Below are 23,561 nucleotides of genomic sequence, written 5' to 3' on the forward strand. Positions count from 1 at the left end.
TTTGGAGGTGATTTGGGGATTTGAGGCCGTTAGGAGAGCAGCTTGGTGGGGTGGGTGACCATATCACAGCCAGCTCTCAGCAGCCCCACGTTTTTGCTTTTTTGCCTTTTATTTTTTTTAAGGGGGGAGGGATGCTGAGACATGCAGACAGGAGAGAAACGTCGGACGTCGCGTGGGGGTCCCCGAGGAGCGGGGATTTGGGAACGGATCGAACCTAAAGGTTTATCTACAGACTGCAGATGAGGCGTTGCCCTCCCCCAGCCCCATCCCAAACGGGGCTCCCCAGCCCTGTTGGACCAAAACGGTCCTACTGTAATAGAAAACAACGAACCCCGATCCTTTTTGGGGAGGGCTGCCACCCCAAAGGCTGGGGCTTGTGGTGGCGAAGCCGGCAAAGCTCAGTGGGGATGGCGAGGAGATGGGGACCACGTCATGGCGCTGCCGGTGCGCAGGGCTGGGCTTTGGGGTGAGTTTCCTACTTTTCAGGTGCTGAAGCCGGGAGCATCCTCAGGAAGGGCGCGCGCTGTTGGCAGAACGGAGCAGAATGCGCCCAGCTTCCCCCCACCTCGAGCTGAAAAGGAGGAGGAAGGAAGGAAGGAAGTTTGTCCCAGACGGACACACGGGTTCAATCCATTTGGATTTTGCTTTGTTTTAATCTTTGCGGAAGGAGGCACATGCAAAGATGGTTTTGTTCCTGCAGTGGAGGCTCACGCCGTGCCGCTCGGGTGCACCAGCACTCAGCATCTGGGCCGTTTCTTTCAGCACTTCCAATCCCTCTGCTGGGAATGTGCAGCAGCAGAGCACCAAGGCTGCCGGGCAAGGAGGGCTGTGAAAGCAAGTCCTGCCCATCCTATTCACAATGATTTTTATTTTTTGGCTTTACAATGCACAACTGTCCTTTCTTCCTTCTTAGGGTCCTGTGACGAGGACAGGAATGAAGCTGTCAGGCCAAAGGGGTGAGAGGCAAAAAGAAGGCATCGTGTTTGTGTCGAGCAAAGCTTAACGGTCACAGCTTGCAGTGCTGAAAGTTTGTTCAGGTATTGCTGTTGTTTTCTTTCCTCCAAGCACGGGAATCGTCAGTGCAATGAGCTGACAGCCTCCAGCTGCAAGGTCGGCTCTAGGAAAGCACCGTGACTCGCCCTACATCCTTGGCCTGGGCTGCAGCGTGGAGCACAGTAACAGGTCCTACAGCAGGGCGCTGCTCCCCTGCTTGTAAACACGATTTGCTTCACCGGGATGTGCTGGAGGTCGGCTTGAGCTGCATTGTTTGTTGTTCCCTAATTCACAGTTTGAATGCCTGCGCGACAGATTTCAGAGGGAGAGGGAGAGCCATGGGGGAGGGGGGCGGTGGCAGTAGGCTCGGGCCACATTATCTCTTTGCTCGCACAAAGTACAAGGCATTTGTTTTGGGATAGTACTTCACGTTCTGTTTCTTGTCCATCAGACCACCGAATATGATGAGCTCCCCTCTGCCTTGCACCACCGTGTGCAGGCTGGTCTCGGGCGGCCCCACCACCGAGCTGCTAGTGAACACCTTCCATTTAACTCGCCCTTTCTCCTTGGTGTCCTTAATGTCCAGCACATACATCTGCATGGGTTTGCAGTTCATGCTCTGGTACAAAGGCTTCCCCACATTGAGGGACTGCGGAGGGTGGTGGCCCAGGCGGCGGGCGATGGGTGGCAGCGAGTGGCTGTCACCTTGAGCAGAGCCCGGCCGTGCATCGGCACCGCTGCCCTGGCTGCCCGGGGAGCCCGGTGAGGAGCCGAGCGGGGGGCTGAGAGCAGCAGAAGCTGGAGGAGCTTTGGAGGAGAGAGCTTTGATGGCCTCCAAGCTCCTGCGGAGTGCTCCGGGGGACACGGCTCCTGGCAGGGAGTGGGGCGGTGTGTGGATGCCATTGGTGTGCTCGGGGGGGTTTCGCAGCGTCCTGCCGTCCGCACCATCCGTCTGGCACAGGGAAGCTGCTTTCTGCTCCCAGCTCAAATCGATGGAGCCCAAACGCAGGTCCTTCTGCTCCGGCAGCGATCCCCGCCTCGGCGCCAGGGCGAGCCCGACTTTCAGGTCGCATCCTTCAGTGGCTCCGGGCGTGCTGGGCGATATGAGCTGCACTGGGCTGTCCAAGGAGGCCCCGCCAGGCGCCGCAGCCCCAGGCGATAAGCTGCCACCATTGAGCACCGGGGAGCTGTCACCTCTGGCTGGGGAGAGGCTGCCCTCCCGCGAACCTGAGGGTGTCTGGCGCTGGGCTCTGGGCCTGAGGGTGCCCCAGCGGCCGTTGACGCAAGGAGCCTCATCTGTGGTCCTGACTGGGGACTGGGAGCGGTACTCGCGCGTTTCGGGGACCAGGGCGGGCGGTGTGGCACTGATGGGAGAGGGACGAGAGTTCAGGCTGGGGCTCAGCGGGGCTCTGCCGCTGGGAGCCTGGCTGAAGACCACGACACACTGTCCTACCTGCAAGAGAGGAGAGGGAATGGGTTATGGACTGCTGGGGGGCTGCTGGCATTGCTGGCAGGGAGCTGGGATGAAAAGGAAGAGAGTTTGGGGCATTCTGGGCAGGAAAGTCTACAGACGTGTGCGAGAGACCAGAGATCCCACTGCATCTGTCCCAAAGCCAGACTCACCCTGCAGGCAGGATGGCACCACAGCTCAGGGGCTCCGTGGTCCTCATTCTCTACCTTGAGTGGCTGCCACGTCCAGGGGTTTGCCTGCATGTGCAGCAGCCAGGCGTCTTTGAACAGCTGTGAAGAAAAGCACAAGGGATTCAGGAGACCAGCGTGCTGCCAAGATCATCCTGCAGCGGCAGGAACGGTGCTGGGCAGCTGCCTCACTGCTGCAAGCAGAGGGACAGTGACCTACATTGGGATCTGACCACCCAGGGGTGACTACACCCTGCTGTGGCTATGCTCATGTCTTTTCATCCCCATCTACTGTCCCAGTGTAAAGTCAGGGCTTCTAATTAACCCCAGTTAGCTGCTCACATAGCTCCTGGGATGATTTTTATTAATTAAAGGCAGCTCTAGCTATAGTGACAGCTTTGCTGGAAAGTCTGCAGTGTGCATCTCGGATCTGCAGGACAAAATGTCACCTGGGGAAAGCAAGGAGCCTTCCTGCTCCCCAGCCTGCACCCAGGGCTCGTGGTACAGCAGGACTCTTGCAGTTCATGCCCACACTCCCCACAGGGTACTTACTGCGTTGGGACCACCACAGCCACCAAGGATTAAAATGGTTTCGTCATCTATGACAATCTGGGGGGGCAAAGAAGAGCGAGTCAGACCAGCAAAACCAGGACACGGTAATAATGCTTCATTGTTAAGTGCCACAGGGTATGATAACTGTTCTTCCTCTGATGGGCTAAATAGCAATTTGTATCTAGAAATGCTCATCACAGTTCTGGGGCATGTGCAAGATGCAGTCTGGTATCTACCTGAGCCTCAGGAAGATTAGAAGTGTGATCTCATAGAACAGCTGGCTAGAAAAAACAAGGGCACGGCATGCAAAGACTGCAAAGATAACTAAGAAATGGGGCATTAGTTTTTAGGTAACCCACAGAGAGCTGCCTGGAAGCTGGAAATTCAGCCATGCCTGGTTTCTGTTTGGCAGCAGATGCCTGTGCTAAGGCGGATTGTGGAGCAGAGTGAGAGAAGGGAGCATCACCTGAGATTGGCCACCCCGCGGGTGAGGGCTGGGCCCAGAGATGTTTGGCTTGGACCAAGCCCACTGCTCGAGATCCAGCACCCAGACGTCGTTGCTCCTGTGGGGGTGAAAAAACAGGCAGAGGCTCAGCTTGAGGTCTCAAACAAGCACCTGCTCACAGCACAACCGTGCCCTCTGCATCTTTGAAATGCTGACTCCGGGGTGAGGTTTTATCACAGAATGGGTTTGCTGCAGGCTACCTGCCCTCAGGGAATTCACTGCAGGAGGTGAAACACGCAGTGAACAGCCAGCAGACCCCGCAGGAGCTCGCAGCAAGCACCAGCCCATCTCCACTCCCAGCCACAAGGGCAGGCAGGGTGAGCACAGAGGATTATCTCAAGGCTCTCTGATCAAAAAAACCGATCTGCAGCCTTCCCACACACCTCACCACCTCTCTGCTGCCCCAGTTCAGGGTATTGCTTCAGGCAGTGTTGGCAGCACTCTGCGCTGTGAGGACAACCAGGCAGTCACACAGGGATCCTGCTGCAAGGCTCTCACAGCCCAGCCTCACAGAGATTTCTTTCTATGCTATCCCACCCCACACTCCTTGCGGGAGAACCCGTCCAACGCCTTCACCCCAAACTTACATTTGCCGAGATCCCAGCGAACCCCCAAAGACAATCATCTTGTCCTCAATGACACAGGAGGAGTGTCCTGCCATGGGAGGAGGGCCATGGGTGGTCACGATGCAGTTCCACCTGGGGGAACAGGGAGAAGGAGATTCAGCACAGGGTCAGGAAGGACGCTGCTGGATGAATGGCAGAATGAGAAATCCCATGGGCCAGCCAAGCCCTTGAGGATGCATTGCAGAGGAATACCAACAAAGATCCAAAGAGTAACGAAACTCATTAGAAGTATCAATGTGCTGACCATTTCTAAAACATGACAAAGCCACGGGGCAAAGCTGGAAATATTGACCCTTTCAATTAAGTTTGCCCTGACTTCTTTCCAACGCAGTTTAATTATAGCATTTGAATGGCACTGCCTGAAAGTGCAGTGGATAATTGACACTTCTGATGATTAAAAGTTCTCAATGAAAGAGGAGAAAGAACCCTCACTGCTTTGATAGAGCATTTGCTTCTTTCTCACACAGGCAGCAGACGAGAAAACACGGTCTGAAAGCGGCTGAATGCTGGTTAAAGGGAACAGGAAAGGGCCACGGGAGCTTTGAATTTTGGATCACAGACAAAAGGCAAAACCTCAGGGATTGAGGCTTTCTCTCTCACTTTCTTCAGAAACTCTTCAAGCTCACAGCCAAACAAATTATGCACTGAAAATATTCGCACCCAGTTTTCCTGCTGGTGTGGAAGGCATTCCAAGGAGCACTGAGGTGGTGCTGGTAGCTTTTCAGTGTGAGTCTGCAGCAAGCACCGCCCCAGAGGTGTCAGACAGCAGCGTGCTCAGCTCTGCTCAGCTCCCCAGGCCTGAGCAGCGATGCTTTGCTTTTTTTTTGTTTGAAATGGAGCCTCGCAGACAAGCCAGGATCAGCCACACCTTGGAAACCAGGAATGTGCACAGCTTCCCCGTCCCTGCAGCCCGTCGCTCCCTCCAGCAGCTCCCCAACAGCACCGCAGACATTCTTTGCCAGGATCAAAGGCAGTGTTTCAAATCCAGATGTTCTCTTACCAGTTTTTGGAGGGCGAGTATGTGTGGATTTCATCGAAGAACCTCTCTGGCTGGTGCAGGGGGTATGGGCTCGGCCGCGTCCACCCACCAAACAGCACCAGCAGGTCCTTGTAGACCACCAGCGTGGCCCCAGCCTTGGGCGAGGGGTATGAACCTGGGCAGGGGGAGAAGAGGGGAGGGTTAGGAGACCATCCTCGAAACACAGGCATCAAACCTGATGTGAATTTCACTCAAGTGTGATGACGTGGGGACTCCACCTTTGAAAGAAAAAGAAAAGAAAAAAAAAGGCAGCAAAGAAGGCAAAATTAGAGCTGGGAGCCTGGGAAGAAAACTACTGCCAATTTGTGTTGCTGTAATTAGTAGGAGCCTAAAAGCACATTTCACGTATGGCAAAACATCTGTCAGTCACTGGCAGGAAATTACTAGCTTTCCCCCATATCCCTTTAAATTATTGCTTTAGCACTGAATAAAAGCAATAATTACCTCCAAATACCTAACTTCTCCCCAAGGAGCAAGAAGGAATGCTAATTAACATGCACCAGTGCTGCTCCTGGAGGACTGCTTGGGAACTTGCAAGCAGCAGCAGAAACCCAACCTCGTTGTCAGAAAGAGGCTCAATTAAACCCAAAGCACTTTGCTGTGTCGGTGAGCAATCACTCCCTGAGCCTATCAGAGAATGAGGCACAGGGCTCTGCAACAATACTCCCTTGCTGCAATGTTAGATGTTGAGTCGGGTGAATGGCTGAGCTTCCTGCAGTCTTAACCAGCACCAGGTAGGTTCCTTCATCAATGCAGATCTCTAATAATCATAAATACACCACCTAAAAGCATCACACAAAAAAAGGGTTGTGTGGGACCAGGGGAGCCCAAGGGCAAAGCTGTGCATGTGGCCATGGAAGCACCATCGCCCTCTCTGAAGTGCTGAGATAACAAAGCCAGCGCTCTCCTCTGATGTCCTAATGGGACTCAGGGAAACATTTTTAGCAGGTAATGACATGCAGAACTAGGACTATTTTTAAAAGAAACCAGAGCAGCTATTTTAAGATGTTGCAGCTGAGAAAAGCAATTTGATTGTGATGGATTCCAGGTGGTGGGTGAGAACAGCTGAGCCAAAAAGCACCCCTGACCCAGGAGCCCTTTGCTGGGGACAGAGCATGTTGTACTGCTGCTTGGGCACATGTGTAGCATGGCAAGGCCATACCCAAAGTCTTTTTAAAGATTAAAGTGGCAGAAGAGGTCAGTTACTTGTTGTTCCCATGCAGATGCCATATTTCCAGTTTTCCTGGCTGTGTGTAATTCATTCATCCACACCAGCAGGTCTGCAGCCCTGGCAGAGCTTAGAAGTGACACTCCCAAGCTTGGCATGGCAAATTGGTTGCTAGAAAGGCTTCGATCTGGTTTGGAAAGAAGAAGTTGGTTGGACTCGTCCAGCCAGGACATGGCACAGGGGCACACAGCTGGTTGGGGTGCGCTTGTCTATCTGCAACGGGGATCCCAAAGTGATGTAAAGTGTGGGTTTTAAACTAGGACAGAAGTTAATGTTGAACAACAAGGGTCCCACTGCAAGTTGGGGTGGGGGCTGAGAGGCAAAGCACCACTTTGCTCTGAAAGGTCTTCGTCCTGCTGCAGGCTGAAGGTCACAACCCCTGCTGCAGGCACCGAGGTGCTTCCCAAAGGAGTCAATAAGTACCATGCAATCAGCCCAAGGCAGAGGTCAGCCCTGGTTTTGCAGGAAGCACTGCCTCTTATTGCAGGGTGTGCAGGTGAAAATGAAAGCAGCGTTTCTTTCTGGCAGGCAGGAAAAAGATGAATTTCCCAGTGCAGGCATGGTGAGCAGACAGCGCGGTATGCAAAGGGCTTCAAAGGGAGCAGGCAGTGCAGAGCAACCTCGCTGCTCCTGGGTGGCAGCTCTGTTTCAGAGCAATAAATGAACTTTGGTCCATGGGTGGAACACACAGAAATGGGGGAAATGTTGCAGAGCTTGATGGCTCTCTGCAAAATTGCTGTATGATACGGTTGTGATATCAAAGATGCCTTAGCTTCACTGATCCTGCCTTCAGCATGGGAACAGAGAGTGACTAGGAGATGGAGAACTAACACTGCCTGCTTGTCTCTAGGGCAGAGAAGAGCTCAGGGTGCTGCTGCCAGCAAACTGCAAGCTAATGCTGAAGCCTGGCTCATACCCGCTTCAAGTTTGAGACACAAAGTACCTTTGGTAAAAGGCTGTGCCCAAGCATGACTCAGTTTCCACTCATTTCCCCCACCCGGTCACTGCTCACCTGGCACCTTTCCGAGCCTGAGAAAGAAAGGAGCACCCGAGGGACACAGCGCAGGCACACGGCTGCAGCGTTTGTGACTTCAGGTCCCAGGCACGTGGAGCATGGGGATGGGGCAGGCAGCAGCAACATCAAAGGGACATGGCTGCAGCCTGCAGTGACTCACCCTGGGATGGCAGAGCGGTGTTCCAAGCACGTTTGGCACAGGAGGGCTTCCTCCTCTCGTAGCTCTGCTATCCCACCATCAAATGAAACTTCTGAGTGATGGCAGTGCCCCCAGACGGGCTTCATTAGCTAATTGTGTCTGTTCTGACAGCTTCCTTGGTCAATATGATGGAAGCTCCTCCTTAACAAGCTCAAATGGGTTTCCAAGCTCTGCACCTGATAACATCATCAAGCCCAGTATCAGATTATTTTTCCCCAGGATAAAAATTCTAGCGTGCAGAGGGTGTAGCACAATTAACTATTTCTAAACATAGAAGAAGCCACCTCTTTCCAGTTGATGCTGCTTATTTAGCAGGGATGAGTGACCAAATGCTGGATGGAGCTATTTGTTCCAGTTGATGGATTTTCCTGGCTCACCAAGCAGAGATACTTTTCAAACAAACAAACAAACAAAACAAATCTCCAGCTTCTGTGGACACGTGGAAGAGAAATGCTGGCCCTGATCACTTCTGATGCGAGCTCTGAACACCACTCATCCACAATATGTCCTTATAAGCAGTTTTTAAAGCCCATTTATTCAGCCTTCTAATGCCAGTGGAGCAGCACGAGCAGCAACAAAAGAAAAAGCTTGCTGCAGGGGCACGTGCAACACGCTTTTCCAGGCTGCCTTTTAAGCACAGCCCCCGAGCAGCTCCAGAAAGAGGGCAAGCAATGAACATCAAGTGGAGCTCAAAAGATGAAAATAAAAACAAAGGGGAAAAGCCGCACGACGCTTTTGATGTGATGGAGTTAGCCAGATGAAAGAATCGGTTCAGATCAATATCGCTTTGGGAAATGCTGTAGGAGAGGAGATGGAGTAAAGCCATACATTTGCACCATTCCAGGGTGATGGGAAGATACAGAAGGAGTTATTGGGTGTATGAGGGTAAAAAAGCCAGAGATGCTAAGCTTGAACACTCAGATATGAAAAGCTACACGTGCTGGTAATCTCATGTTTCCTAAACTTTTTGTGCTTCAGCACAACCCATCCGCAGCAGGACAAAATGCTGTGCTGGCTTTTGCTGCAAAGAGTTTGTGCTGTGCTTACAGAGAATTGCAAAGAATTGGTCAAAAGCAAATTCCTTTCAGAAAGAGAAAAGAAAAAGCAATCTGGCTGCCATCAGTGCCAGCAGAACGAGCAGCTCAAAGGGCAGCCTGCACTTACAGTGCTCCAAGCACACAGCTCTCTTGCGGAGCTCCTGATGGTGTGTCAGGATTGCATTTAGCAGCCTGGCCTTCAGGCTGGCAGACTCAAGGGAACCAAACTGGGAGCCCTATCTGGAAAGCTAATTCCCCCCAGCACGCTATCTGAGGCATTACCCTCACAATGTGGCTGTGCCCCACTGATGGGAAGGCCACAATCTTCCTTGCTCAGCAGATCCCGAGTCTTGTCTGACAGCGTGAAATCCCCCCAGATCTTTTTCCCTCTATGGGAAGGGAAACCAGAGAAGGAAAAAATCCCTTGGCTTCGCAGCCTGGATTTTTCTGCAGTAGTCTGCAGATTTGCTTGAAAGCTGTTCCCCCAGCAGAGTGCTGAGCAGGATGACAACAAGTCTGGAGGCAGAAGATCAGCACCCCAGGCAATCCCAGCCCTGGCACCACGACCAGGAGATAACAAAGGGCCACTCTACTGGGAAACGTAGGCATCTGCATGCAGGTCTCACACCAGCTCTCTGCAGAATGGAACTGCATCCTTTAGGACTCGCTGCAGCTACCTCAGATCCAGTGTCTGACATTCACCTGTTTCTGTCTTCAGTTGTTCAAAGAGAGCCCTGAGATCATTTTCAAGACTGGCTTTGGACTGGGACTGCTAAACCTTAAAGCACTGAAGAGCCAGGAAAGTATCATTTTCCCTCACTAAAGCCACATGTGACTTAGTGCTCCCTCCAATCTGGCTTTCTTACGTGAGAAAAGAGATCTATGCCACAGACATAACCTCAGCTTTGTAGGAGATAAAGAAAAATGGAGCAGGACCAGGCACAGCCCACCTTGATCAAACCCTCTGCAGGCACATGTGGCTGCTGCCTGCAAGATGCTGCTCAGGGTAACGAATCTCAGAGAATCATTAAAGTTGGAAATGACCACAAAGGCCATCCAACCCAACCATCAACCCATGCCCACCAAACCCACGTCCCTCTGTGCGCCAATGCAGAAACAGTGGAGGTGTTCTGCAAGAATATAAGAACTGGGGTACGTACAGCAACCCCCGTGGTGTCCAGGACAACTGTCACACAGCAAACTCCCATCTGACAAGGACACAGGCTCATGGCACGGGCACAGCGCTGAAACAGAGGACAAAAGTCCTGCAGTGCTTCGCGTGGATGCGGAAGTCAGAAATCTTCATCAGTGAGGATCAGTCACTTCCGAGCTTTTGCAATGTCACAGTCATTTCTTCGTCCTGGAAATTCTCACGCAGCCCAAGCGTGGAGTCCCATCAGCCCATAAAGCTGTTTAAAAGGAGCGGCAGTGCCCTATGAACCCTGTGCAACAGGATTACTGAGTCATTCTTCGCTAGCGTTAATCAGAAACCTCTTTACACAGTAACAGCAGTGTTGAGCAAAACAGCAACAAGATAGGAGTGCCAGAACGCCCGGGGCTCTGCCCCCTTCCCTCCTAATAGCTGAAAACAAGGATGCAATTTCTGCACTGTGCAATTTACATTGCAATTTCTGCACACAATGGTGCAGGAGGGGCTGTGTTTGCTCCCATCCTGGGCTGGGAAGGTTTCTCACAGCACTGTCACCGCAGTGTCACTCCCAGGTGCTGAGTGCTGCTCACAGTGAGGTCACCCCATTCCCTTCTTTGCAACCTCCCCTGCTTTTGGGAAATGCAAATCTGGCCCTGCCCTAAAAGGGAGTGCTGTTGCAAGCTCCCTCTCCCTCCAGGTGGGTGGAACAGAATTCCAGCCAGCTTTTCTAAGTTTTATTGCGTGTTTTCCCCCCACCCCAGTGATAACTTACCCTGCAGACTTTTAGTGATATGAGTAACAGTTCAACATCCTACACAAGGCAGCTCCAACGCTAATTAAAGAGCTCGGGAGCCGAGAGAGAAAGGGCTGATCAGCTCCTGCCGCTCATCTTCTCTCCAGGAGGCAAACGGAGGAATGGAAATTGCTGTATCAGACTGCAATGTGGTAATGACAGAGTAACTGTAGGGAAGGGACTGAAGAATGTGTGGGTTTGCAGAGAAGCATGTTGAGTCTGTGCTGAGCTCCACACTTTTCACTCAAGTCACACTCCCAGTTAGCTGCTGTCCCATTGCCATAGCGGGAGGGACACAGCAGGGCAATTCCACAAGTCTGAGAACTCTTTCCAGCCCAGCCCCAAATTGCTGGTGTCTCAGGAAATGGCTTCTGTGCAATTTGGTGAGGTTAGGGCTACTAAGTGGCTCAAAAACCTCAAACATTCCTCTCCTCATCCTGTGTGCGCAGTCAGAACAGCCTCCCCAGATAAATACAGGCAGATCAACCTCAGGAAGAGCAGGGCTCTGCTCAGTTCAGAGCTGTCCTGCAAATAAAATGCAACTACCTGCTGAAAGCCTGGCATGAGGGTCCCTAACTGCCCCCACTTGCTTCTGTTTTCAGCATTTGGTTTGCACTCTATGCTTTGTTCACACTTCTCTCCCTTCTTCCAGTAATTCCAGCACTTAATGCCAAACTTGTTAAATATTTCATGCAAGGAATAAAGATTCACCTTTGGACTGCAGACAAGTGTGAGCCAGTGCTTTGTCATTCCGCATGCCTACCAGATTTAAGGAGAGAACTGTTTTAAAGCAGATGTTCTTGTGAAAGGTGCAGAATCAGGCTATGAAGCGTGAGCATTTGCAGCTCTCTGAAAGCAAATCATGCTGGCTATAATAAAATACCAACATTGCACAATCAATCTTAAGTGTGACACATGAGATCTCTGTGGACAGGGTCCTCGATGCAAAGGCACAGCAGCAGCTGGAAGCCCTGTGCTGAGCTGCAAGGCTTTCCCTCCCTGCAGGAGCTCCTGCCGATAGGTGTCAGCACAGCCTGCGAGCAGAGCCTTCCCAACATCTCCAAGCTCAAACTGGCTGAGATGTAACTCACATAAATCTGTCAGGATAGCAGATATCCTGAAGAAATAAAGTTCTCTACAGTTCTTGTGGCAACAAGCGTCAGGAAATAGCCAGGCTGCTGCAAGGACATCCTGCCACAGGTTTTATACCTGCTATGTTAACAACCCTCCATAGCCAAGCAGCAAAAAAGCTCTTGCAAAATCAGGCTTAACGTCTGCTTATGGCAATACCAGTTGGAAAGATTGCAGGGTTGTACTTTGAGGCCATTAAAAAACAAATTGCTCTCCAAGCACTTGGCTTTGGCACGCAGGGCACTGAGTATTCCAGGATGGAGATTTATATGCAGAATTTCAACAGAGGATGCTCAAAGTTTCAACCAAATCTCAAACAAGTGACATTCAGAAGCTTCCAAACTCACTGGGAGCTGCTGAGTGGTCAGCACTATTAACGAGGCACCATTACTTGCTTGTCTATATAAGGACTCCTAGCATCAGGAACCTATTTTTACAGATCATGATCTTCTTATTTACTGACATAACCACAAATAGTTTTCCCTAGTTTTGGTATAGCATGCTCATCAGCACGATTTGCAGATGGCCTGGGGTCACGTTTAAAATGAGCACATAGTGCCCACAATGCTGAGAAGTGGCACACATCAGGCATCACCCAACAGCAGTCCCTGCTCCTACCTTTGTGCATTGCTTGGAGAAAATGGGGACCAGAGAAGCTCAAAACTCCCCGAGTCCAATAAAGGCAAGAGTGGGAAAATTCCTCCATTAATCTCTGGAGGGATCCATGCCTGGGGACCTTCTCTCTGAGAATCTAAATCCGACAAGGTTAAAGCAACAAGCTATTTTTCATGCCTTGCTGCTAGATTCGTGCTGATAACGTTTTGAGAGGGGTCTGTTTTCTGGCATGTGGCTGAGGAAATAAAATGAGTGAGGGTTGAGACTGAAACGTACCCCTGTGCTCGACAAGGATGAGTAGAGGTGTGGGATCTCCTCTGCCTGACTCCATTTCTGCACCAACACTTGCTCAGCTCTTCCCCTTGCAGTTCGGTCTCAAAGAGAACCTAATGTTTTTCATCCTGAACTAAGGGAGGAGGAAACTAAGACAGTTGCTTAAACCATCCATTTCTCTTTCAGGCACTTCTCTCCAGCCTCCTCCACCACATTTCCCCCTGTGACAGCTCCCAAGCTGCAGAGCACAGCGTATTCCAACCACGTCAGGCCCAACTGTCAGAGCCAGGCCAAGAGGGCATCAAGGGTAAGGCAGATTTCTCTGCACAGCTGACAGTGTAGCAGAGCTGTGCTGACGGGAGCACACGGGCTGTTGCTCCAAGGAGTGCATTTCCCACAGCAGGGACTGTTTTCCCATGTTTTGCACACAGATAAAAATGTGCTGAACTTCCAGTAAGGGCAGAACGGATGCAGAGTATTGAGAGCAGGGATGGGAAAGGAGAAGTCGCTAGTTGTTTTGGACTGCTGATGTAAAAGCAGCTTCACACGTGGCTCATCGGCACTGATATGGAGAGCTCTGACAAACTGGGTTGGAACAGGGGACAGCCTGCACCACCAGGGAGGAAAGGAGATGGCTGTCAGACACAGAACAGCATTAGGGGATGAGATCTCCTTCTCTGTAAGAGAGGAAGGGCTGAGAAGCACAGCCTCTTCCAGACAAACACATACTTAACAGCAACAGGTTAAACCTCTGCCCTGAAAACTGAGTGAGCATAATCAAGCTTCCAAGAGCTCCACTATTTCCCATGCTGCAAACGTTTGCATGCACAAAAATAGGAGGCACGGATATTTTTTCTAACCCTGATAGGGGTATACCAAATCCACGTCCCATTACACTGACCTGCCAACAAGTTTAAAGGCTTTGCTCTCTCCAGTGGGCTCTTCTGCAGGCAGAAAGCATTCAAAAGCTGTATAAAAACCAGGGAAGAAGGCAGCAGACTTTGAGCTCTTTTCCCATCTGTCTTGGTGAACGGTTCCTGGCAAACAGCTGGGGGAAAGAGACGCATGTCCAGCCTGGGGGCTCTTCCCACCTGCACATCCCAGGCATAATTCCTGCACTGCTGCTGGTTGCAACCCATGCTGTGTCTCTCCAGTCTCTAAGATCTGTGCTTCCCACTTGTGCTGAAGAGCCCAGGTCCTGCTGGCCAAGGGGAAGAGCTGCCCTGGAGACTGCAGTGTTGGGGACGTGTTTCAGATGATAACAGATCCAGACAACAAGAAAATACTTTCAAAGGTTAAACACAAGCAAGAGGCAGCGAGAATAGGGGAAGACAGAGCCTGGCAAATCAAAGTGAGGATAGATGTGTGTTGTAAACCAAAACCTGCTGGGATTAAGCATTTAATCACTGCCGCAGAGCAATCCTATTGAACCTAAACAGCGATGGATTATCTCCTGGAAGCCAGCCCTCCATGCACAGCCAATGCTTTTTCACACGTAGCAAACCCAGCTGCTTGTATACTTTCTGCAAGATTGCATTTTGCAATTGAAATTGTTTTTAAGTATTGCCCAACTGCAGCTTTCACTCTCAAAGCACCTGGGAGCAGCAGATCACTGCACAATTCCAGCTTCGCAAGGTTTCTGTGTGTACCATCAGCTACATTTCTCTCCTTACTCCAATTTTGCTTTAGAACTATTTTGTCTTTTCTTTGCCAAACATTTTGCAAAGGTCCCCCTCAGTTCTCCCTGCTCCTTCCAGCCCCACAGGGAGCAGTGTGCTGGAGTACAAAGCTGGCACACCATCACTCGTGAGCCCAAAGAAGGAACAATGTCAATAGATTTAATTGGAAAAAGCAATTCCAAGCAACCTGAGCTGCAACAGTCTGCCTGTCCTGAAGGACAGCGTGAACACAATGAGATCTTTACTCAGATCCATCCACTCCAGCTTTCAACTAGAAAGACATTGCACATACAGCAAGGAATTTCCATCTGTTTCATTAACCTGCTCTACTTTGACAGATCAGACACCTGAAGCCAGTAGCTGTAGTGATAATTAGAGGCACTGTTCCGTGCCAAGTTATCAGGTTTTCACCTCTTTTGATTCCCAGGAGGCCAGGAGCTATGACATGGCCTTAATGTGCTTAAGGTGATACCAGGCTTCTACTGAAAAACGAGGTGTGCTTTCAATTATAGAGGTCTGCTCAACACACTGCACTAAACTTACAAAAGCACATGTACACAGAGATCCTTTCATAGTCTTCCCCTCAAGGGCAGCTGGCTGTAAACGGAAACAAGTTAGGCTAAATTCTGAAAGTTTATTTTCCAAATTGACTCTCTTAATTCCCATGTATGCAAGGAGGGAAACAAGTTTGCTTCACTAACAAACATCTCGCAGGCTGCACTCCGGCATCTCAGAGACCAGCAGCAGTCCACAGACTGGGAAACATTGTTTAGATCATTCACTGTATTAATCCAAAGCAAGTCATCCTGCAATGGGAACAGAAGCATCACAGCACGGGGTCAGACTGGAGCATTTCAGCAATGAGTCTCAGCAGGGACTGCTATTAGAAGGGAGATGCAACACACAACCGAGGACAGCAGCTGAACAATCTGTATTATCTCAGGAGGGCATCACACCTAATGGCTTTTGAGTAAATCCAAAGAGCATTTCTACTATTCAAACAATTGTTTCTACTTCAGAAATGCCACCAATCCTTTTGACATTCTGTAGCCCTGTGTGTTATTTACACTGATGGACAGATTCAGAGTTCTCTCTTCGTGCCTGCTGGCTCTCAGCTACACAATGTAACCTGTACCCAAAGGGCCCTGGCCATGGCTACACCCCGTCTCCACTCAGCTCTACAAGGAGCACTCAGGTGGCCCCAAATCAGGCCTACTGTTATGAAACTTCACCAACTGTTTAGTAAACTTATTGCTGTTTTTCAAAAGGAGATGATGAAAACAGAGCTTCCTGCTTGGGGCAAAGTTTTTGGACAGCTTTGTCAAGGGCAACACACTCACCTAATGGGCAGAGATCTGGTGCTGCAGCCAAGAGAGCCTCCCACCACAGTGGGACCACATCTGGTGCAGCTTCCTTGGACAGGTGACAGCAGTTCCCCCTACCTCCTTTTGTCTGCTCCTTCTGTTGACACAACACCATCAAAGGCTCACAAGGGGAAACCCAATCCCAAAACTCCGACTCAAAACTCAAGCCAGAAACCAGCACTGCTGAAGCATGGAACGGAGTGAAACCTGGGGAAAGAGCAGGGCTGGAGCAACAGATGTGAGAATGACTGCTGCACACTTACTGCATCACATTCAATGCTTTCAGTATAGTCTTTGTGCTAAAGCTGGCTGCTCACTTCAGGTGACAGCAATAAGGCACAGGACCAGTCGCAGCTGCATCTTGGCAAGGTCTGAAAACATACAGAGAGGATCAAAGCATCTACACAAAGAGCACTGCCTTCAAGCCTCTCAAGGGAGAGGAGACATGTCTCCCCAGCAAAAATGAAGACAATCTCACTGCACAGAGTAGAAAGCAGCAGGAAGCAAGTGCTGGGAGCTGTGCCCTGCTGCAGGAAGGGTGGCTATGGGGATGCCAGCACAGCCAGACTGCTCACAGCAAACAAGAAGAGCTGAGCGGCAGGGCTGCTGGGCTGCATTGAGAGCAGGGTGCTGGGGGAACACAGCTTGAGGGTGGGTGTGTGATTTTCTGAGTCCTCCTTGCTTTCTCCTGCAGCTGGAAGGAGAATGCAAAGCAAAGTAAGGGTTGGTGCTCGGCCCAGGGTGGTGAAGCAGACCCAGCAGGCAGGATGCACAGACTTCAAGATTTTGGCTAGCATACCTCTCCTTGCAAAGAGCTTTTTTTACGTTGTCATTCCTTATTTTATGAGCGCTGTAAAAGGCTCTGTTTTAAAAAAAGCTTTCCACCTCTGCTCAATAAGCCCTCAGGAGCACAGGCAAAGCTACCAGCATTCTTCTCTCTGATTTAAAAAAGGGATTTCCCAGCTTAGTGCATGGCTCCAACAGGCAGAGGCCAAGAGCAGGACTTGTGAGGAACATAAACCAACAAATGGAGGAAGGGAGAAAGTCTGCAGAAACACATAGCTGCTTCAGGAGTCTGAAATAGCACATGCAGGCCAGAGGGATACCGCCTGGAGACATGCCCTCAATTTTGCCAATAAATTATCTGCTGCAGTTTGAGGATGATGTGGTCGTGAAACACCAAGGGGAAACATTGATGGGTCTGGGTCAGTGCTGATGGCTGAGGCAGCCTCCCCGTGGACCTGCCACAGCACAGAGATGGAGGGGGTTTCAAGCAAAGAGTGTTTTACAAACCTGCAAAGGAACAGAACAATTCTTCCCTGCTACCAGGGAAGCATAGTGCTGGGTTGGCCAATTCCATGCCTCAGCATCACCACAAAAAAAGCTCTCATCACGTGGCTACCTGCAGCTCCATCACGCCAAAGGCTGTGAGTCTCAGCGCTGACTGGCTTCAAGTTTCTTCCATGACTGTTTCAGCCACATGAGAACTCATATTTAGGGAGCACCAAAGATCTATCAGCACCAAAGCCTGTGCCCTCATTGCAAGAGCAGCATGCTGTAGCTTGAGTGGCAGAGCTGAGACGAACCCTTGCCTCCAGCTGGATAAACAAAGTCTAGCTTATACCACCTCCAGCCCTCAATCAGGTTTGTCTCTGCACAGAATGGCCAAAAATCAAAGAAGATTCTGATTAACTATGCAAATAAAGGCAACGAAAGCATCCCCAACACCAAAGAAAAGTGCTCACCAAGGACAGCACCTGCCTTCTAGGCCCACCTAGCCTAATAGGATATTGCAGCTGAGAGTTCAGAGGCATTCCTGTTCACGTTTCTAAAATAAAGAACCTGCTGCCTACTCGCCTTTGTAAGGCATTACACCCCACCAGCAAAAGAGCTACATGAAAGGTAGGCATTGACTCTCTTGTTCTGTTCCAGTCTAATAAGCAGAAAGTCAATGCCGTCCTTACAGATCTAAGCAAAAAGTACTTTGAAACCTCAAAAATTAGGTTTTTTTTTTTGAAGCAATTATCTCCCTCCCCCGTCTCAAGGACTAAAGAAGCATGGTCTAATTATTTCTTTGAAGGCTAAATATTTACTCCCAGATTCAATGCAGCAGCTCAGATTGGAGGTAAATTACTTAGCTCTGATGTCATCTCATTTAATGTCTGCCCATAAGAAAACCCAAACAAAAACAACAGGCACAAACAACCAAAAAGGGAGATTTCTCATGGAAAAGCCCTTTGGAAAGGGGCAGGGATAAGGCTGTTCCTGCTCACATGTGGCACAGCACTGGACAGGCTGCAAGGCATTCAGCATGGAGCTGGCACCACGCTCTGGCTGCCTCTAGGCTACCCCACGGCTCTCATTAGATAAGATGCCCGTGATTTATAAGGGCATAGATGTAATTATGCATGATCAAACCTCTCCGAGCCAGAATGGGCCTGGAGGAGAAGCCACCATCTTCCCCTGGAGAACAACCACTACGCAGAGTGTGCAGAGCCAGTGACCTGCAGAAACGGGGTGGGAATTCCTCCTCAACCTCCACCAGCAATTAGCTTGCACACACCCTGTGCCAGAGCAAGCATTCATTCATCAATGTCAGCTCTCCTTTTAAAATCCCTCTCGTGTTATTTACATCTGACTCTAAAGTTTCAAAGCTCTCTGCTTTTGCCCCCTCCAGTCACTATTCTTTCCCAGGTAGTGGGTGCCAACACTTTGGTTAGGGCACCAAAAAGCAGCTATGTGCAAGAAACCACCACCAGCACAGGCACGGGTGACTCATCTTCTCTGAAGACTGACAAACAAGAGCTCTTTCTGTTCACTGAGACTGCCCTGAAGTTTCAGTTGCGATCTGATCTCGCTCTGTGCACTCATGACAGCATGCAGAAATATTTCCTCAGGGGATCTTCCCATGGGACTTAATTCTGACACATATTCCCACAGGACTTGTTCTTTTTAACAGCGCTATTTGTTAGTAAGGCAGCGGGAATTTCACTCTGTGAAATACCAGCAGGGTGTCTGGGATGCAGAGCTGGGTGCTGGCGGTTGGATTCATTAACAGGGTGTGAGTGCTAAAGGTGAGTTGTGCCCCACATTCAATCTGACGGAAGAACTTGCTGGGCTGCAAGAATAGCTGGCCTGGGTCAGAGCAAAGGTCTGCATAACCCAGCATCCTGTTTATGCTACCCATGGCCTCTTCTCCAGCTGAGCAGGGGGAAAGGAGCAGGCGAGCACCACGGCACAGTAGGAGGAAGACTGAGAGCACTGTGGGTTATTTTCTTTCTCCATTTTAAGCCCATGCCTGCCTAGCTCTCATCTGTCCACATCATATGCTGGATGTGCAGATTCAAAAATCAAACTGAAATGCCAAAGCGTGGGCAGAATTGTTTCCCAAAAGTTGCATCTATTTATCTAATGTACCAAGTTGCATTACCAAAGTTGCATCTGAAAAGTTCCCGGGTAACATCTGAACACAGAAACATCTTGACCTTGTAGGATTTCACATTTAAAAAAAGAAATAGTAGTCAGGAAAATACAGCTTTAAACAGTGATCAAGTAATTCTCAATACTTACCCACACACAAAGCAGGGTCAGAAGGAGTCTGCATCCAAGCAGACAACTCAGCAAGGAAAGCATGGTGAATGCTGAGCTCCTTTTCCTTTCGTTTCTCCCTCATTAAATGTAAAGCTTTTACCCAAGCGACTAGCTTTATATTCACTTCTTGCTCCACATTACCAAGAGCTGCCCAAAATTCTGCTTTTTTCAAAAGTTATGTTAGCCAAATTCAGAAACTCATGAAAAGCAAGCACCTCGTGCATGATGTCTTGAGTTTAAAATCAGTGTGGGAAATAACTGGTGGCATTTTCCTGCTCTGGGCACGAGGGCTGCAGGAATGTACCTGCTTTCCCATGTTTTCCTGGTTGCTCTGGGCTGCCAGCATGGGCACGTCTCATCCACTCTTCCAAATACCTAAGCAGCAACTAGCAGAGATACTTTGGGACAACAACTCTTATCAGCATGAGCTCTTGTGACTGCAGTTAAATGCCCCTCATCATGCACGTCATGAACTGGTGCTCAATAGCTTCTCCAGATGAAAATGAAAACCAGAAACAACTCAATCCGCCTCACAGCACCCTGCTGCAGGCAACAGATGTGTGTTCAGGATGTCATCTGAAAACCATTCATTGATAAAACTGGGACCACTCAGCCTGGAGGCAAGGTGAGTGGTGATGAAGTGGCACCTTCTCCCCACACCAAGCAGCTGGAGGAGGGTTAGGGAAGGCTGCACGGCTGCTCTCACCTGATGCCAGGGGCCGGATCCACTCTTTGCTGTTCAGATCAAGTCTCCAGAGGTCATTGAAGGCAGCATTACAGCTGCTTTGTGTGCAGCCTCCAAACACGTACATCGACTGGTTGGCATCATAGTAACATGCACCTAGGAGAAAGGAAACCATGGATTAGTTCATTCTCTCATCCTCATGTTTTGGGTGCACAAAAATTTGTTTTATTTCCCCGAGTATCAGGTGAGGGGAAAGCCAACAAGCTGCAGCAACCTTGATGAGTTGGGTCAGGAGTAACCCAATCCAACTCCAGCAAGAACCTAAGACGATTATCCTCTCAAGCAGAGCTGCTCCTGAAAATGCAAAGAAAGCTGCCTTAGAAGCTTGCAGTTAATTAGATTAGCTATGATTAACACATTCAGCATGCTTACCTTCTCTAAGCTATTTCATATTGCTTACGGGGCTGCCAAGATTTACTAAGCAACGGTCCTGTATGCTTAAACACGGTCACTTACTCTCTTTTTCCAAAGCTGACAGCATTTCACCTTATCTCATTACAATTAGGCACCACTGAAATATGGCATCTTACAGGAGCATCCCCTTTGCTTGTCAGGGAGAAGGATTAGGCAGTGGGAAGTGGGTGCTTGAGCCCCGCAGAGACATTTAGGAAAAAGCAAACTTTTGGCCCATAACCAAACTCAGCAGTAAAAGAATTCAAACAACAGCATTTGGCCACTTAGGTGTCTGTGGTACCCGGGCACCTCTGTAAATCAAACATCCACAGAGCAGATAGGACTGCGTTCAAAAAACTGAAACACTGAGATTAACATCAGACAAAGACAACATGAGCAGTGTTGCTGTTTCTGCATTTCCCCTCTCTCACACAACTAGCCCTGCTGATTGCACACAACATCTGAGCCCCACGCAGCTATGGGAACCTCTATAGCAGCCTTCAACGAAGTGCTCAATATCTAATATAACATGAGCTGTGCCTGCACAGAGATTCCTTGATTTACCATCAAGTTTGGTAGGAAGCAATCAGAGTAACTCACATCCGTACATACATCCACCAGCACGTAGGAGAAAGTGGCAGTGTTTTACGCTTTGAGAAAGCCAAGGGGCATGAGCTGAGGCTTGGATGGGGGAAAAAGACATCGTCCTCACAGTGACAAGTGATATATTGAAAAATATGCAGCAGAAAGGCAAAAGACCAAGTCAAAGTTCAGGCTCAGAGCAGCATGTGGCCCTGGGGTGAGGACATGCAGAAGCCCCCCCAGGGCACTTGGGACCAAGCAGCACCGTAAATAACCAACACAAGGCAAGCTGCAAGGTCAAGGGCAGCAGGAGGGCAGGGCAACTTCAATAAAAAAGACCAAGAAGCAAGAAAGAAATTCAAGTTCAGTGTGTATTTGTAAGATCAGCACGGCAGTTCTGACAAGCAGCCAGTATTTCGTGCTGAAATATAAGGTACGTATGTGTAGGGGTGAAAGCTGCAGTTCTTTCTCTACATCACTCACTGTAGGCAGCTGTTCACCAGCACCACAAGTTCCAAAATAAAAAGATATTTGGTTTAGTTGGCCTGGCAGGACACAGAACTGTTCCTGAGGAACATGTACCAACACAAGACAGGAAAAAACCCCACACCACAGAGTGAGGAATATGTGGATTGAAAGGACTAAATGTGCTGATGCCCCATTTTGGTACAATAGAAAAAGCTTTGTTCCAGACCAGAAGAGCATCCCTGGCTTCCAACAACCCAGCATAGCAGTTTTTTGGGATAGCCCTGCCCGAGAGGAACGGCCCTTTAACGCAGCCCACCCGGCTGTACACTCAGACATTCATCTCACCACCTCAACAAATGAATCACACCGTAACCCAGCACAATGCTGCAGCTCTGCGGAGGGCAGCGCAGGAGCAGTGGCCTTTGCCAAGGGCCCTATTGTGCGACCAAGGGCTTGTCATGCAGATCACCTGCTTCCCCTATTGAGAGCCTGCTGAAAAGCCAGCAGCCCTCACGCCCTTGGCTTTTTGCTGCTGCAGCAGCTGGCCACACAGCAGGACTGGGGGAAGAGTGGGATGGGGATGCACGAGGGCAGCGTCCTGAGCTGGCCCTGGTGGTGTGAGACCACCCAGCTCTCTGTGTGCACCTCGGGGCCCTCGCCTGCAGCTGAAGCCTTCATCTCAAAGCACATCTTGCCAAGGTGTACAGCACACACCTACACACCATGCAGAGTAGCCGAGGAGCTGCTTTTTGGGTGGGGGTAAAACAGTAGCAGAGTAACTGTGCGGGTTTCAAGATTTACCTGGGCTGGGATATGAACTGCCTTGGTGAAAAACAGGAGAATGATTGCATGGCTCCCAGCACCTCTGCTGGGAGCAGGATAGGAATAGCAGGGAAGAACTAACGAAAAGGACCAACATTCCTTGAAATCTTTATGGCACCCTTAGAGGCCTACTTGCTCCCTAATTACAACAGGTTGAGTGCCTCCCTCCTCCTCCCCACACCAAGCCCTTGGCATTCCTGGTTTCACACAGCACAGCTTATTTATTATTTGGAGGGGAGGTGGCAGCATTCTTCTCCTCTATTTGGATTCAAAAGAGCAACCAAGCCAGCCAGGCACCGTGACGTCCACACGGCACGTATTTTAATTCCAGATCAAAATAATTTAGGCTGTGTTTTCCTTCTTCTTTTCAGTGCACCATTCAAAGTTTCTGGTGCCAAGAAAGACAGGTCAGTTTGAGAAAAAGCATAGGTGAAAACACCAGTTTGATACCAGCCTTTTTGAGGGTAGAACAGACTCAGGGAGGAAGAGTTTTTCCCTCTGTGCTGCACAACAGCCACAAATAAAGCATCTGAGATTTGCACCCTAAGTGTGAGAGAAGCAAAATAAAGATCAGCAAGCTGCAACTGGGAAAGGAAACTTAAATGCAACACAGATGCCCCTTATGATAATCAGAGGGCACGGACTTTTTCAACATCAAGTACATAAAAAAAAAAGGTAACCTACATGTACAGGAGTCAAACTCAGAGGTCAGATTCCCCATCAGAGAGGGGAAAAGTCAGCAGGCTGTTGAACTCCCATTGATACGTGGCTCCAGTTGACAATAGCGCTGCAGCCTTATTGCTGACCATTGTCATGTTCCTACGTAATGGCTTTAAACTGTCCCTGTACACAGCTCTGTCACCTCCTGAGATCACTTCCCCAGTTTGAAAGAGCTCAGACGTGTCTGGAAGTTCACTTCAACTAAGGACAGGAAATGCAACACCACAAATACAGTCGCTGAAGGAGGGGTTCAGCCAAGAGATGAAGTGTGCAAGCTATCTGTCTCCTCTGAAAACAACCCCAGACTTACAATTTCATTATTTTACTGCTGCTTTCAGCTCAGGGACACTCAGAAGGCAGTAATATATTCAGCAAAGCTTAGAGACAAAGAAAGCCATTGCTG

The 23,561-nt window shown here is 49.7% G+C and overlaps 1 protein-coding gene across 1 annotated transcript in view; it reads right to left on the bottom strand.

Moving 5' to 3' along the window:
- Positions 1-6: 6 nt before the first annotated feature.
- FBXO42 (F-box protein 42) overlaps positions 7-23,561 on the bottom strand; it is a 29,198-nt gene continuing 5,643 nt past the window's right edge. The window contains exons 3-9 of the mRNA XM_019622376.2: positions 20,135-20,269; positions 5,315-5,468; positions 4,276-4,386; positions 3,650-3,746; positions 3,184-3,240; positions 2,617-2,733; positions 7-2,446 (exon numbers count right to left, since the gene is read on the bottom strand). Of these exons, the coding sequence (XP_019477921.1) occupies positions 1,370-2,446; positions 2,617-2,733; positions 3,184-3,240; positions 3,650-3,746; positions 4,276-4,386; positions 5,315-5,468; positions 20,135-20,269 (1,748 nt within the window). The 3' untranslated portion in view covers positions 7-1,369. The remainder of the gene's footprint in view (positions 2,447-2,616; positions 2,734-3,183; positions 3,241-3,649; positions 3,747-4,275; positions 4,387-5,314; positions 5,469-20,134; positions 20,270-23,561) is intronic.

The sequence above is a fragment of the Meleagris gallopavo genome, chromosome 23, assembly GCF_000146605.3.
Source record: "Meleagris gallopavo isolate NT-WF06-2002-E0010 breed Aviagen turkey brand Nicholas breeding stock chromosome 23, Turkey_5.1, whole genome shotgun sequence".
Classification (NCBI taxonomy): domain Eukaryota; kingdom Metazoa; phylum Chordata; class Aves; order Galliformes; family Phasianidae; genus Meleagris; species Meleagris gallopavo.